This window comes from Taudactylus pleione, unplaced genomic scaffold (genome assembly GCF_031769625.1).
Source record: "Taudactylus pleione unplaced genomic scaffold, aTauple2 ptg000127l, whole genome shotgun sequence".
In the NCBI taxonomy this organism is placed as follows: Eukaryota; Metazoa; Chordata; class Amphibia; order Anura; family Myobatrachidae; genus Taudactylus; species Taudactylus pleione.
In genome coordinates this window covers 14,856,905-14,872,614 of record NW_028284529.1, presented here as the reverse complement: position 1 = coordinate 14,872,614, position 15,710 = coordinate 14,856,905, and the positions used below count along the sequence as shown (strand labels likewise).

The 15,710-nt window shown below is 46.2% G+C and overlaps 1 protein-coding gene across 3 annotated transcripts in view; it reads right to left on the bottom strand.

Moving 5' to 3' along the window:
- Window positions 1-15,710, bottom strand: part of FREM1 (FRAS1 related extracellular matrix 1) — a 173,277-nt gene that overhangs the window by 145,421 nt on the left and 12,146 nt on the right. For all 3 annotated transcript variants that reach the window (XM_088472659.1, XM_088472658.1, XM_088472660.1), the window contains exons 4-5: window positions 12,786-12,985; window positions 5,442-5,765 (exon numbers count right to left, since the gene is read on the bottom strand). In XM_088472659.1, the coding sequence (XP_088328785.1) occupies window positions 5,442-5,765; window positions 12,786-12,985 (524 nt within the window). The remainder of the gene's footprint in view (window positions 1-5,441; window positions 5,766-12,785; window positions 12,986-15,710) is intronic.

The following is a 15,710-nucleotide window of genomic DNA, read 5'->3' as shown; positions in this document are numbered from 1 at the left end:
TCAGTTGAGAGAGATATCTCACTCTATTCCCAAGTCTGAATCAGGGCCTAGGTCCCTGTTGGACATCCCATTGGTGTAGGCTGGGCAGAACTTTGACCTGGGGAGCCTGTTCTGGGCCTCCCACTGGATGGATTTGGATAAAACTGCACAGATGGGTGGCAATTGGTCTGGGATGCCTAACTTAATAACTTTTAAAATTTAAACTGGGCAACTCCGGGTACTTCAGCTAGTTAGGAATAAATAGGAATTCTACTATACAACACTAGTTCTGCTGCTAGATCAGACTTGGGCAATCTGTTTCTGCAGAGCAAATATTGCCTAACAGAGCTAAGTAAAGATAGTGACAGTGATAGAGACTGTGGCACTGATTCAGAGCCGGACCCTCTGACAGAGCGCTCGCTCTGAATCAGGGCCAGCCCTCTTACTTTTTTGAGCGGCCTCCTGGCCGCTTGCATAGCTGTGGGTGCACCCACAACTATAGCGAGCGGCCAAAATGATGGTCGCGATGGTCAAGACCTTCGCGACCATCGGGCTTGCGATGAGACCCTTGCAGTAGGGTCTCGCTGCCACAAGCCCTGGAGTACTTTTGGCTCTATCAGAGCCAAAAGCACTCCCACTGACATCACTAGTGATGTCAGTGGGGCCGGCCCCAGACGGTAGGCGTTCCCATGGGAACGCCTCTGTCTGGGCAACCACGCCCCCGGCACGCCCACCAAAGGGGGCGTGCTGTCAATCACCATCGACAGCACACCCCCTTTGGTGCAAGACCCATAATAACGGCTTGGCCATCGTTATTCGGGTCTCGCGCATGCACAGAGCTAAGTAAGGAGGGTGATGGTGATAGAGACTGTGTGCACAGAGCTAAGTAAGGAGGGTGATAGTGATAGAGACTGTGTGCACAGAGCTAAGTAAGGAGGGTGATGGTGATAGAGACTGTATGCACAGAGCTAAGTTAGGTGGGTGATGGTGATAGAGGCTGTAAGCACAGAGCTAAGTAAGGTGGGTGATGGTGATAGAGGCTGTATGCACAGAGCTAAGTAAGGAGGGTGACAGCGATAGAGGCTGTATGCACAGAGCTAAGTAAGGAGGGTGATGGTGATAGAGACTGTGTGCACAGAGCTAAGTAAGGAGGGTGATGGTGATAGAGACTGTGTGCACAGAGCTAAGTAAGGAGGGTGATGGTGATAGAGGCTGTATGCACAGAGCTAAGTAAGGTGGGTGATGGTGATAGAGGCTGTATGCACAGAGCTAAGTAAGGTGGGTGATGGTGATAGAGGCTGTATGCACAGAGCTAAGTAAGGAGGGTGACAGCGATAGAGGCTGTATGCACAGAGCTAAGTAAGGAGGGTGATGGTGATAGAGACTGTGTGCACAGAGCTAAGTAAGGAGAGTGATGGTGATAGAGACTGTGTGCACAGAGCTAAGTAAGGAGGGTGATGGTGATAGAGACTGTATGCACAGAGCTAAGTAAGGAGGGTGATGGTGATAGAGGCTATGTGCACAGAGCTAAGTAAGGAGGGTGATGGTGATAGAGACTGTATGCACAGAGCTAAGTAAGGTGGGTGATGGTGATAGAGGCTGTATGCACAGAGCTAAGTAAGGAGGGTGATGGTGATAGAGACTGTGTGCACAGAGCTAAGTAAGGAGGGTGATGGCGATAGAGGCTGTATGCACAGAGCTAAGTAAGGAGGGTGATGGTGATAGAGACTGTATGCACAGAGCTAAGTAAGGTGGGTGATGGTGATAGAGACTGTGTGCACAGAGCTAAGTAAGGAGGGTGATGGTGATAGAGACTGTATGCACAGAGCTAAGTAAGGAGGGTGATGGTGATAGAGACTGTGTGCACAGAGCTAAGTAAGGAGGGTGATGGTGACAGAGACTGTGTGCACAGAGCTAAGTAAGGAGGGTGATGGTGATAGAGACTGTATGCACAGAGCTAAGTAAGGTGGGTGATGGTGATAGAGACTGTGTGCACAGAGCTAAGTAAGGAGGGTGATGGTGATAGAGACTGTATGCACAGAGCTAAGTAAGGAGGGTGATGGTGATAGAGACTGTGTGCACAGAGCTAAGTAAGGAGGGTGATGGTGACAGAGACTGTGTGCACAGAGCTAAGTAAGGAGGGTGATGGTGATAGAGACTGTATGCACAGAGCTAAGTAAGGAGGGTGATGGTGATAGAGACTGTGTGCACAGAGCTAAGTAAGGAGGGTGATGGTGATAGAGACTGTATCCACAGAGCTAAGTAAGGTGGGTGATGGTGATAGAGGCTGTATGCACAGAGCTAAGTAAGGAGGGTGATGGTGATAGAGACTGTGTGCACAGAGCTAAGTAAGGAGGGTGATGGTGATAGAGGCTGTATGCACAGAGCTAAGTAAGGTGGGTGATGGTGATAGAGGTTGTATGCACAGAGCTAAGTAAGGTGGGTGATGGTGATAGAGGCTGTATGCACAGAGCTAAGTAAGGAGGGTGACAGCGATAGAGGCTGTATGCACAGAGCTAAGTAAGGAGGGTGATGGTGATAGAGACTGTGTGCACAGAGCTAAGTAAGGAGGGTGATGGTGATAGAGACTGTGTGCACAGAGCTAAGTAAGGAGGGTGATGGTGATAGAGACTGTATGCACAGAGCTAAGTAAGGAGGGTGATGGTGATAGAGACTGTATGCACAGAGCTAAGTAAGGAGGGTGATGGTGATAGAGACTGTATGCACAGAGCTAAGTAAGGAGGGTGATGGTGATAGAGACTGTGTGCACAGAGCTAAGTAAGGAGGGTGATGGTGATAGAGACTGTATGCACAGAGCTTAGTAAGGAGGGTGATGGTGATAGAGACTGTGTGCACAGAGCTAAGTAAGGAGGGTGATGGTGATAGAGACTGTGTGCACAGAGCTAAGTAAGGAGGGTGATGGTGATAGAGACTGTATGCACAGAGCTAAGTAAGGAGGGTGATGGTGATAGAGACTGTGGGCCTGATTCAGACCCACTCGCGAGCGGCTGTCCACTCGCAAGTGGGTCGATGGTGTCCACTGCGCATGCGCATGACGGAGGGAGCTCCGTTGTGCGCATGCGCGAGACGCGACGAGCAAAGGACTTTCCTTCGCTCGTTGTGTCTGATCAAAGGGGACGTGCTATCGATGTTGATTGACAGCACGCCCCCTTTGGTGGGCGTGCCTGCCAGACGGAGGCGTTCCCAAGGAACGCCTACCGTCAGAAGCCGGCCCCACTGACATCACTAGTGATGTCAGTGGGAGTGATTTTGGCTCTGATAGAGCCAAAATCGCTCCTGGCCTTGCGGTTGAGAAACTCAACCGCAGGCTTCTGCTCGCACTGGCGATGGTCGCGATGGTCAAGACCATCGCGACCATCATCCTGCACGCTTGTATAGGCTGTGGGTGGTGACCCACAGCTATACGAGCGTCCAGGAGGACGCTCCATATTTATGGAGGTGGGCCCTGATTCAGAGCGAGCGCTCTGGTCAGAGCGTCCGGCTCTGAATCAGGGCCTGTGTGCACAGAGCTAAGTAAGGAGGGTGATGGTGACAGAGACTGTGTGCACAGAGCTAAGTAAGGAGGGTGATGGTGATAGAGACTGTGTGCACAGAGCTAAGTAAGGAGGGTGATGGTGATAGAGGCTGTATGCACAGAGCTAAGTAAGGTGGGTGATGGTGATAGAGGCTGTATGCACAGAGCTAAGTAAGGAGGGTGACAGCGATAGAGGCTGTATGCACAGAGCTAAGTAAGGAGGGTGATGGTGATAGAGACTGTGTGCACAGAGCTAAGTAAGGAGGGTGATGGTGATAGAGACTGTGTGCACAGAGCTAAGTAAGGAGGGTGATGGTGATAGAGACTGTATGCACAGAGCTAAGTAAGGAGGGTGATGGTGATAGAGACTGTATGCACAGAGCTAAGTAAGGAGGGTGATGGTGATAGAGACTGTATGCACAGAGCTAAGTAAGGAGGGTGATGGTGATAGAGACTGTGTGCACAGAGCTAAGTAAGGAGGGTGATGGTGATAGAGACTGTATGCACAGAGCTTAGTAAGGAGGGTGATGGTGATAGAGACTGTGTGCACAGAGCTAAGTAAGGAGGGTGATGGTGATAGAGACTGTGTGCACAGAGCTAAGTAAGGAGGGTGATGGTGATAGAGACTGTATGCACAGAGCTAAGTAAGGAGGGTGATGGTGATAGAGACTGTGGGCCTGATTCAGACCCACTCGCGAGCGGCTGTCCACTCGCAAGTGGGTCGATGGTGTGCACTGCGCATGCGCATGACGGAGGGAGCTCCGTTGTGCGCATGCGCGAGACGCGACGAGCAAAGGACTTTCCTTCGCTCGTTGTGTCTGATCAAAGGGGACGCGCTGTCGATGTTGATTGACAGCACGCCCCCTTTGGTGGGCGTGCCTGCCAGACGGAGGCGTTCCCAAGGAACGCCTAGCGTCAGAAGCCGGCCCCACTGACATCACTAGTGATGTCAGTGGGAGTGATTTTGGCTCTGATAGAGCCAAAATCGCTCCTGGCCTTGCGGTTGAGAAACTCAACCGCAGGCTTCTGCTCGCACTGGCGATGGTCGCGATGGTCAAGACCATCGCGACCATCATCCTGCACGCTTGTATAGGCTGTGGGTGGTGACCCACAGCTATACGAGCGTCCAGGAGGACGCTCCATATTTATGGAGGTGGGCCCTGATTCAGAGCGAGCGCTCTGGTCAGAGCGTCCGGCTCTGAATCAGGGCCTGTGTGCACAGAGCTAAGTAAGGAGGGTGATGGTGACAGAGACTGTGTGCACAGAGCTAAGTAAGGAGGGTGATGGTGATAGAGACTGTGTGCACAGAGCTATGTAAAGAGGGTGATGGTGATAGATACTGTGGGAATGATACTGAGTTGCACGCAATGTGGCCTGCAAGTATGAATGGTTACAGCAGCCGATTGACTACCTTATGCTAATGCCAGTATATGTATGGCTTCAGGCGTATAGTCAATTACCCACTGTTTTTCCATCTGCAGCCTCAACCATCATTACTTGTATCAGCACTTACCCTTACCCTGTACTTGGTGCAACAGATCCGTCAGAAGTTGGCATCCTGATGGTATGCGCTTTATAGCACAGAACTGACTTCCACGCCTATGACATTCCCACGTCACTCTTACAAAATGGAACACTTGCATGCATTCACAAGCTACGCCACCCAGTTGATACACAGAAATCCCCATTACACAGAGCTCACAGAGCCTCCATCATGGCGCTTATACATGTTGCAGCACATGCGCAGTTGCCCAATTACTACATGCATCCGTCCGCCTGTGGACTTGCATGGGACTCAGGGCCTGTATGTGCATGTTACTGTCCAATTACACTATTGTAACCGTAAATATATATAAACTTATTTTATAAAAAACACAGTTTGATCAGCAGCAAATGAACCTCCACAAATTATACACTGTTTATTTACCTCCAAATTTCTTCTTTCAATGTGACTACTGTTTGGTGGCTGATATGCTATGAGCATCTCATTAAGATCTTTCCAAGTGAAAGATGTAATGGGCTTGGTGTGATCATTGAGGTTTGTAATGAATCCTTCACGTGGAGGGTCTGTAATGTTGAAGATTAGCAGAGGTTTGCTTGTTTCACTGTCCTCTGCATCAACTGCTGCTGTGGTCAATGGAGTGAGAATGAACTGATCCACTTCTAAAATAAACATCGACATGAATGCAGCCTTGGGGATCTGATTGGGCATTGCGTCCCGAATGTGGACTGGAATCCAAGCATGTTCTGACTGTAAAAAAGGTACAAATGTATATCACATATTTAGTATACTGTAGAATTCAAAAGATCATGTTTTAAATCAATCAATAAATCAATCAATCAATCAATCAATAAATAAATAGCTATGAACATTTATCTTTTAAACCATCCACAATCTCAAAGGGTCCTGGATTCTACATCTAGCTACACTGCATAGCATGTTCTTATTTATTATAAATATGTAATACACTTTCAGTACTCATTTAGAACAATTGTATTATTATTATATTTACTATTACTTTTATTAGATTAGCTCAGGGCTGTATAGGCATGCAGCTATTAAGTGGCCTAATTTTTTGTAATTGGTTAGTGGTAGGAACCTGTTGCTAGGTAGATTCTTTGTTGGATTTTTATTGAGTGGTTTAAAGGAGTTAGCCTATGCGTATAGTTTGGGGCGTATACCTTTTAGGGGGCTATTTAAGGGGAGATTTGAATTTGGTTCAGCCTCTTTTCAGTTTGGAAGTCCCACCCAAAGCCATTACTATTATCTGTTTGTTTGTCTTACTAAATCTTTTAGTAACTTTAAGCACAGCTTAAAAGGCGGTAAGGTGCTACTAGCCACATGTGGCATAAGTGGTCATTACCCTTTTGATTGTGACCACTTGGTGAGTTTGGGGGGGTGGGGAGAGGGAGTGACTGGGATTAGCTGTGCCTCCCTTTGAACTACAATGTCAGTTGTCACCACTACGCAGTCTATGCCTGTGGGGGGGAGCAATCACACTGATCGCACACCCCTCCCTGTCATTGCGTCTTCCCAACATGCAGTGCTGCTACGCGGCGCTTCAAAAATAATTTTTTACAATTTTCTTTGTCCTAAGGGGGCGTGACCATGCGTCCCACTATTAGGCCATGCCTCCTTCCCCTCAGGCCGGTGCTGACTCAGCGCCCCTTATTAAACCCATTATATAATAGTTGGCTATATTATTTATATAGTATTTACCAGGAAGAAATACATTGAAAGTCACCTCTGATGTTCAAGTATTTCATCATATAGAGTATATACTTCTCTAAATGAACATGAACATTGTAGGTGTTCTTTAAAGGACAACAATTAAGGTGTTTCCAGTGCACACTCATATAAAACTGTAATTTAGGATATTGTCACTCCAGAAACTTACATATTTATTCATAATATTATCTTAATCAGTTGAATATGTACATATGGCCTGAGTCACTACGGAACGCTATTGCGATTGCAGTTGTGATTATGCACGGAGGACTGCTGCGAAAATATCCTAATGAATGCAATCGCAAAGCCGTTGCACAGCCAGCACAGAGACGCCCACTACCACTAGCTCACATCCATAATACCTTGCAGTCCTGTGTATACATCTGTAACATCTGCCCCTCTCACTGCTGCGTATGCTGTCGCAGTGGCTAATTTATGCACGACCATACAATTGCAATCAAAAGGACAGGCACGCCTGCGTTTCTCCGACCACTACCCCGTCACTACCCCCATACGCTGACCTCCCGTCACTTTCATTTTGCATGAATGCAATGCTAGCTCATGTAAGCGCACTGCGGGGCATACGCATGTGCAGTACGCACCATCGACCAATCTGCGTACGCTGTTGCAGTTGCGATCCGTGATGAATCAGGCCCTTAGTGTTTCTTTTAATACTAATTTAATGCTACTTTATGTTATTTTATGCAATCAGAAAGATCAAGAAATATGTCCTTGTTATTTATAATGAATACACATATTTGTTGTTGACTTAACAAAGCACCATCTGGATGACTAATGTCAGTGACAAATGTACAGTTGTACAGCAATATAAAAAAACAAGCATACAAATTAATTGCAATGCTTTCAATAAGAAAAGTTCATATACAATTAAATTCCCATAAAATTGGCTGGTGAGCAGTTACAGTATGTTATATTATTCTCCACTCTTTGCTCTTAAAAGCTGATGTATTAACATGACCAATATTTGAAATAGCATACTCCATGTTTTAACACATCATACATTTATTTTCATTAGAATGACTTAAATCATACTACCCTCTACCCTCTTGTGCTTCTCCCTACTGTAATTTAATTTATCTCTTACTCCCCACTAGGGCAACTAACACTCGGCTGCTTATGTGGGTGTATAGGTCGCTAATATAGCAATGCTTATTATACATGTCCATGTCCTGCTTTGTATTGTATTGTAAGTCACTGGTTACTTATTTTTTCATGTACTTTGTAAGGCACTGCGGAACACTTGTGGCGCCATATTAATAAATGATAATAATAATACTAGTCACAGCATATATCTAATTGGCAGCTAAGGATTACAAAAAGTAGTACTGTATGCATCTTTAAAGCTACACTATCATGAAATGCACAATTTATTATTGAGTTATCATAGGATGTATGGGGGTAAAAAAGACTGTAGCCTTGGGGGAGAGAAGGAGCTCCCAAAATAACTCCAGAGGGAATATGCAAATAACAAATTATCCCTAAATAAATGGCAAATATCAAACCAACTCTGGAACATCATTTACTAATATATTAGCTATAGTACATAAAAAACTAAGTGTTCACTGTAAGTAAGAGCCAAATGCTCTTTGTTGAATAATTAATATTTTATTATCCTTGTATTATTATCAGTTATTTACATAGCGCACACATATTCCGCAGCGCTTTACAGAGAATTTTTGTCCACTTACATCAGGCCCTGCCCCAGTGGAGCTTACAATCTATATTCCCTATCACATGCTTACACACTAGGGTTAATTTTTTGTTGGGAGCCAATTAACCTACCAGTATATTTTTGGAGTGTGGGAGGAAACCCATGCAAGCACAGAATATACAAACTCTGCACAGTCAGGGCTGTGGTGGGAATCAAACCCACGACCTCAGTGCTGTGAGGCAGTACCACTAACCATTACACCATCGGTGCTGCCCTTGTAAATAAATAGGAATTTAAAATCAACAATAATCTCAGTGTGTGATGTGCAAAAGCAATGCATTTCACAGATCCCCTGTCAGTAGTGATAATTCAGACCTTTCTGTAAATATCTGCACTCAGCACACATAGCTTAACTGTCTAATGTCACTTTAGTTTAATTTTACATTATTCTAAGAAAGAATATTTGAAATGTTACTTTTTGGATACATACTGTAGGTCTCTTTCTGGATATATATGATGTGACATACACATTAAACAACATACAGCATTTTAGATGCACTGGCTACAGGAACAACTATATTTAACATTCTTTTCTGCACACTTGAATCATGAGTGTAGGGCAATAGCCTATTTCAAACACAGGGGTCTATTTACTAAGCCTTGAATGGAGAAGTGGCGTCACAAGGGGGGTGCGGGTTGGTACCAGTGGCGTAACTATGGAGGGTGCAAGGGGTGCGGTTGCTATGGGGCCCGGCGGCTTAGGGGGCCCGGCGGCCCAGCAAGCAACCCCGCCCCTGCCGAGTCTTTTTTATTACTTTTTTGGCCGTTCCCCGGTGGGCCCGCTCAACCATGGGGGGAGGGGAGGAGGCTTATGACGCTATCATACCTCCCCTGCCAGCCGATCCATCACCAGCATGGCATGGTTGACTACTGGTTTTTTTTAATAGTAGGAAGTGAACTCTGTGCGGCAGCTGCCTGGCCTGCTCTGCCTCTTATCCACGCCCCTCCCAGGCAGTTCCAATAGAGCACTGAGTGAGAGCCTCTGGATGATGACTCACTGACTGTAGTGTTTGTGCTGTATTCCAAAGCTGCAGGTGTGTGTTTCTCATGTTGGGGGGAGGGAAGGTCTGTCAGTATGTGTGTCTGTGAGGCTGTGTGTCTGTGTATACGTGGATTCAGGAGGGGGGGCTGTGTGTTTGTATCAGTGAGGGACAGTGTATGCCTGTATCTGTCTGTGTCAGTGAGGTTGTGTCAGTGTGTCTGTGCATAGGTGGATTCAGAAGGGGGGGCTGTGTGTCTGTATCAGTGAGGGACAGTGTGTGGCTGTATCTGTCTGTATCAGTGAGGTTGTGTGTCAGTGAGGTTGTGTGTGTCAGTGAGGTTGTGTGTCTGTGTCAGTGTGTCTGTGCATAGGTGGATTCAGGAGGGGGGGCTGTGTGTCTGTATCAGTGAGGTTGTGTGTGTCAGTGAGGTTGTGTGTCTGTGCATAGGTGGATTCAGGAGGGGGGCTGTGTGTCTGTATCAGTGAGGGACAGTGTGTGGCTGTATCTGTCTGTATCAGTGAGGTGTGTGTGTCAGTGAGGTTGTGTGCCTGTGTCAGTGTGTCTGTGTATGTGTATAGGTGGATTCAGGAGGGTGGGCACTGTGGGGCATAATGTGTTATAAGGGACATTATGTGTGTAGCATAATGTGTTTGAGGCATTACTGTGTGTGCCATAATGTGTAAGAGGCATTACAGTGGTGCATAATGTATAAGGGAACTACTACCATGGGGCATAATAAGGGCACTACTACTGTATGGCATAATGGGTTATAAAGGGCACTACAACTGTGTGGCATAATGTTTATAAGGAGTACAATTGTGGCATAATGTGAATGGGGGCCCCTTAAAAATTTTGCTATGGGGCCCACAAAGTGCTAGTTACGCCCCTGGTTGGTACCATGTCTCCGCCCACTTTATCTCCATCGTAGGCTTAGTAAATTGACCCCTGTGTTTGAAATAGGGTGTTAATCTACACTCCTGATTCAAGTCGGCAGAAAAGAATATTAAATATAGTGTTTGTGTAGCCAGTGCATCTAAAATGCTGTAATTCAATTTTACTTATTAGTTTAAGGTAAAAATTTGTTTACTTGTGCTCATAACTATAAATTTTATTAATTTATTACGGGCATGCCATAAAGTAAGACGGTTCTTCTCAGGGAGCATACAATTAGCTCTAAAATAATGTTAGTCTGTAAAGTGTCGAAATCAACTGCAAGATTTAATTGCACATAGACCTAGCTACTAGGTATGTCCACAGGATGTGATACAGTGTGTATTTCTAGCCTTTATAGAACATGTAATGGGATAGTTGTGTATTATATGTGGGGGCACTGGGTGGCGGGTGTTCAATGACCTCTGCCTGAGGAACAATATTGCTGTATTCGTAACTGACCATGCCCCCTAAAGTACTGTAGTTCATACTTTTTCATGGTATCCCTGATTATATGATGTAATGTTGGCATGATAGCGCTACAACTATTACACTGCACCCACCCCTGTTTAGAAACTATTTTCCATTTGTGCAATGTATTACCATTTATTCATTTATTATGGGCATGCCATAAAGTAACACACTATAGGCCTGTTTCTGAGTCGCACGCTGCTGAGACCGCTTTAGCGTCTTTTGCTGTAGTCGCATCTCTGACTTTATGCTAATGCTAGTATCAGCCCTTCCCCAGTGTACAAGGGTGCATCTGACTGTGCAAGGACTGAGACGTCCACTTTCAGCAACATTGAAACCATCCATCGGTCGCACCAACGGACCTTGCAACAACCCCATGCTAGGTGCACATTCTCTGTCAGAGTATGGCCACCAATGTGAATTATTAAACGTGGCATCTGTGACACTCCCAAAACATGCCCATAAGATCCAGGGGCGTATTAAGAGAGGAGGGGGCCCGTGTTAATTTCCCATCCGGGGCCCCATCCTCTCTCCCCGGCGGCTGGCAGCAGACTGACTCGTCTGACCGCCGACCGCAGCATCAGTAGAATCTAGGCTCTAGAGTGTGCCCAGAGTCTACTGCGCATGCGCAGGTTGCCGGGGAAATTTTCCCGGCAATTTCCTCACTGTGCATGCTCAAAACGCCGGAAAAATGGCCACGGTGGCCATTTTCCAGCGTTTTGTGCAGGGCTGAGACACCCAACGTAGGACCTCGGAGAGGTAAGTATTAGATAATATGGGTGCAGGGTGTGTGGTGCGGGCCCGGGGTCCGTGTGCACAGCATACCCTGCACCCATTATAGATACGCCCCTTATAAGATCTACGTCTAAATAGCCACCTCCTAGTAACCACCAAGGGATCCCCACATTTCCAATACATTTCTGATACCGTGGGGTAAATTTAGTATAGTGAAAATTTTTAGAAGTGAAGATGCTGCCAATAGCAACCAATCAGATTCGAGCTATTATCTTCTATAAAGTGCTAGTTAAATGTTAAATAAAATCTGATTGGTTGCTATGGGCAAAATCTCCACTTCTAAAAACTCTCACTTTAGTAAATATACCCCCACGAGTCCTAATAACAACTGTGCCTCTGGGCATACACACCGTAGGCATGGGACATATATTGTGCGACTTTTTAGTGACCATTGATGTATGCGCATTTGAAAAACATTGACCATTTGCAGGAATATTGGTAGTGTATGCGACTCAGAATCAGGCCGTACTGTGGGCCTGATTCAGAGCCGGACACTCTGAAAGAGCGCTCGCTCTGAATCAGGGCGTTTTTTTTTTTTTGGAGCGGCCTCCTGGCTGCTCGCATAGCTGTGGGTGACCACCCACAGCTATAGCGCGCGGCCAGGTTGATGGTCGCGATGGTCAAGACCATCGCGACCATCGGGCTTGCGACGAGACCCTTGTGGTAGGGTCTCGTGGCCGCTAGTCCCAGAGAGCTTTCGGCTCTAACAGAGCAGGAAGCTCCCCACTGACATCACTGGTGATGTCAGTGGGGCCGCCCCCAAATGGCAAGCGTTCCGTTGGGAACGCCTCCGTTTGGCTGGCCACCCCCCAGCCCACCCACCAAACGGGGGAGCTGTCACTCACCATCGACAGCTCGCCCCCTTTGGCGCAAGACCTGGAGCGACGGAGCACCCGTCGCTAGCCGGGTCTCGCGCATGTGCACGACGGAGCTGGCTCCGTCATGCGCATGCCCAGTGGGCAAACATCAACCCGGTTGCGAGCGCTCAGCGCTCGCGACCGGGTCTGAATCAGGCCCTGTATGCATTATTGTGTACATGGTGGCTATAAGTACACACTATTTCATATAAGTTCTTATTTTATCTTCTTCGGATGTTATTGGTCATAATAAGGATTCTGGGAAGCTCTGTACCTTGTACAAAGCTCTGCTCCGGGTGTCAGTTAAGTCCAGGCGGATACTGATGTAATCAATGTTTGGTGATGGGGGGTTTAGATGCTGATATCTGATCCCCATTAGCAGGAACTCCTCACAGCTAGTTTTTATGACAGTCCGTAGTTTAGTAATGCCTGTAATACAACCCCCGTTCTTGCATAATGGGCTTGGTTTCTGATCTGAAAGAGAATGTATAAATATTTTTATGGCATTCTTTTATTCTTTTTATAGGAGACAAAAGAATATTGCTACAAATCAGTTTCAAATATTTTAAATACAATTTAATGAATTATTTGTCTACATTTATAGTTAGAGTTTAATATGTTGTTGAAATCTATTAACATAAATATTTACCTAGTTCACTATAAAATATTCCATGTAAGTGCTATTCCAAGAAAGAAAAGAATACATATCTATATTTTTATTTATTTTTACAAGGATTTGATTTTGTATAAAAAGTGGTTATATAACAACCTTTCTTAATTCAGCAGAAATCCTATATAACGATATCATATTCACTGTACTTAGTGTCGGTCTAGGGCATAAAGGGCCCAACGTAGGAATGCAGTAGTAGAAGCCCATGCTTAAGGGGTGTGGTCATCCATCAGAGAGGGTGTGGCCAGCCACTACAGTTGCTTGGCTAACCAGTAGGAAAATATTGGTGTAGTTTATATAGAAGAAAATGAAGAACCAATGTTTATCAGTGGTCCTGCTCCAAGGTAACTGACCTTCTAATAGACTGACAATGTACAATTCAGTGCACAGTCTGACCCCTGCAGGGGGGGAGGCCCTTAGGCAGTGGGGCCCACAAGGGATTTCCCCGAACCAACCCTGTCCAATACTGACCATACACTTCAGTCCTAATATTTCTGTCATATCACTTTGCTATGAAAGCGCTTACACACAGTGGAGATGGCCATTTTTGGTATGATTCAATATTCATCTTAGCAGATCACCAGGTACTAGTCATAGCACTAGTTCCTAGCATACTTGCATACTTATTAATCCTAGGACAAAGGATTCAAGGGTCCATGACACTGCGTATATCAGCCCCACAGCCTGCTGCATTATGATGTGACTTTGGCCACGAACAATACCACACTAACAGGATTTACCATTAATGATGTCATCAAGCCCCTATACCATCCACTGCAATTGGGAGGTGGAAGGCTGGTGTACAATCCTGGGATTCCAAATTCTGTCAGAATAGACAAGTATGGTTTCTAGTGAATTTATAGGACGCATTGTCCTATCTACTGGTTTGGTCTATCAGTTGGTTGCCTCCACTGTAAGCAGGCACTAAAGAGACTTAAGTAATGGGTCCCAGTCATAGTGATGCTTTTTATTAAAGTCCATTTATTTCACATCATATCTGACAACATAAGCAACACAATATCAGAAGTGGGGTATTCACGAAAACAACTTTTATGTATGTTACCAATCTGCATTATATTCTTTCAGAGAATGCAACTAAAAATGGTACAGAGGCTGCATAACAAGACTCAGCAGGAAAGTCTTGTGGGCCTACTTATCAATATGTGCGCTCAATGCCTGTTAACCCCCCCTACCCCCCGCTGCCCCCTGCCCTAAACATTCGATTTACAAGTAAATATAAGCCCTGGCTCGGGTGTTCCCGCCAGGTTCAGATTCCAAATTGAGGCAAAACGTCATCATCCCGGCATCGGATTCTTGCAGGTTTAGAATTCTGTATAAGGCCCTCCCGTGGTGATTCGAGCTCCATGCTTGCTGTGTGCTGTGCTCTGCTGTGTCCATCCACAAGTAGCTGTGCTGTATCCATCCACAAGTAGCTGTGCTGTGTCCATCCACTCCCTGTCCGTGTGTCCATCCACAAGTGGCTGTGCTGTGTCCATCCACTCCCTGTCCCTGTGTACATCCACAAGTGGCTGTGTTGTGTCCATCCACTCCCTGTCCCTGTGTCCAACCACAAGTGGCTGTGCTGTGTCCAGTCCCCTTAGTCTAATTATTATGCACTGACTACACAGGCCATACCCCACTGTGTTCACATATAAGCAGTGTGAAAAAAATAGTTTTAACATTTAAAAAAGTTTGTACAGCCTGTGTACGCTCTACCCCAGTGCGATTGTTCACATATATATAAAAGTCCTTTGAATCCCTGCAGTGTGAGCTGAGTTGTGAATTGAAAAATTTTAAAAATATATTGCTCTATTGTTTGTACTGTTCTGTGCGCTGTACCCCAGTGTGTTTGTTCACATACATATAAAAGCCCTTTGAATCCTCACAGTGTGAGCTGAGCTGCAAATTTAAAAAAAGTAGAAAAAAATAATTTCTTCTATTGTTTGTAGTGTACTACGTCTGTGCACTGTCCCCCAGTGTGTTTGTTCATGTACATATAAAAGCGATGTGTCTTCACGGTATGCGGTCAGGAAGCCGGCGGTTGAAATGCTGACCGGCGGCTTCCCGACTGTGAAATCCCGGCATGGGACTTATGATAGGCACCTAAATCCCAACGACTACCATTATCTCCACGCTGAAATCCCGACACCCGGCATACCGAACAAAGGTAAGCCGGGTGTCGGGAGCGGATAGCCGCTGGGGGAGGGGTGGGTTAGGTTTAGGGGCTCCTGGGGGGACTTAGGGTTAGGCACCCCCTGGTAGAGTTAGGGTTAGGCTAGAGGAAGGGGGGTTAGGGTTAGGCAGACCCTGGTGGGAGGTTAGGGTTAGACACTCCCCAGGAGGGTTAGGTTTAGGGTGCAGGGAGGGGGGGTTAGGTTTAGGCACCCCTGGGGGGAGGTCAGGGTTGGGTACTAGGGGGGAGGGAGTTAGGGTTAGGCACACCTAAGGGAGGGTTAGGGTTAGGGGGGGGAAGGGTTAGGTATATTTTAAATACTTACCCTGTCGGGATCTTCATTCTTCTGCCTTCCG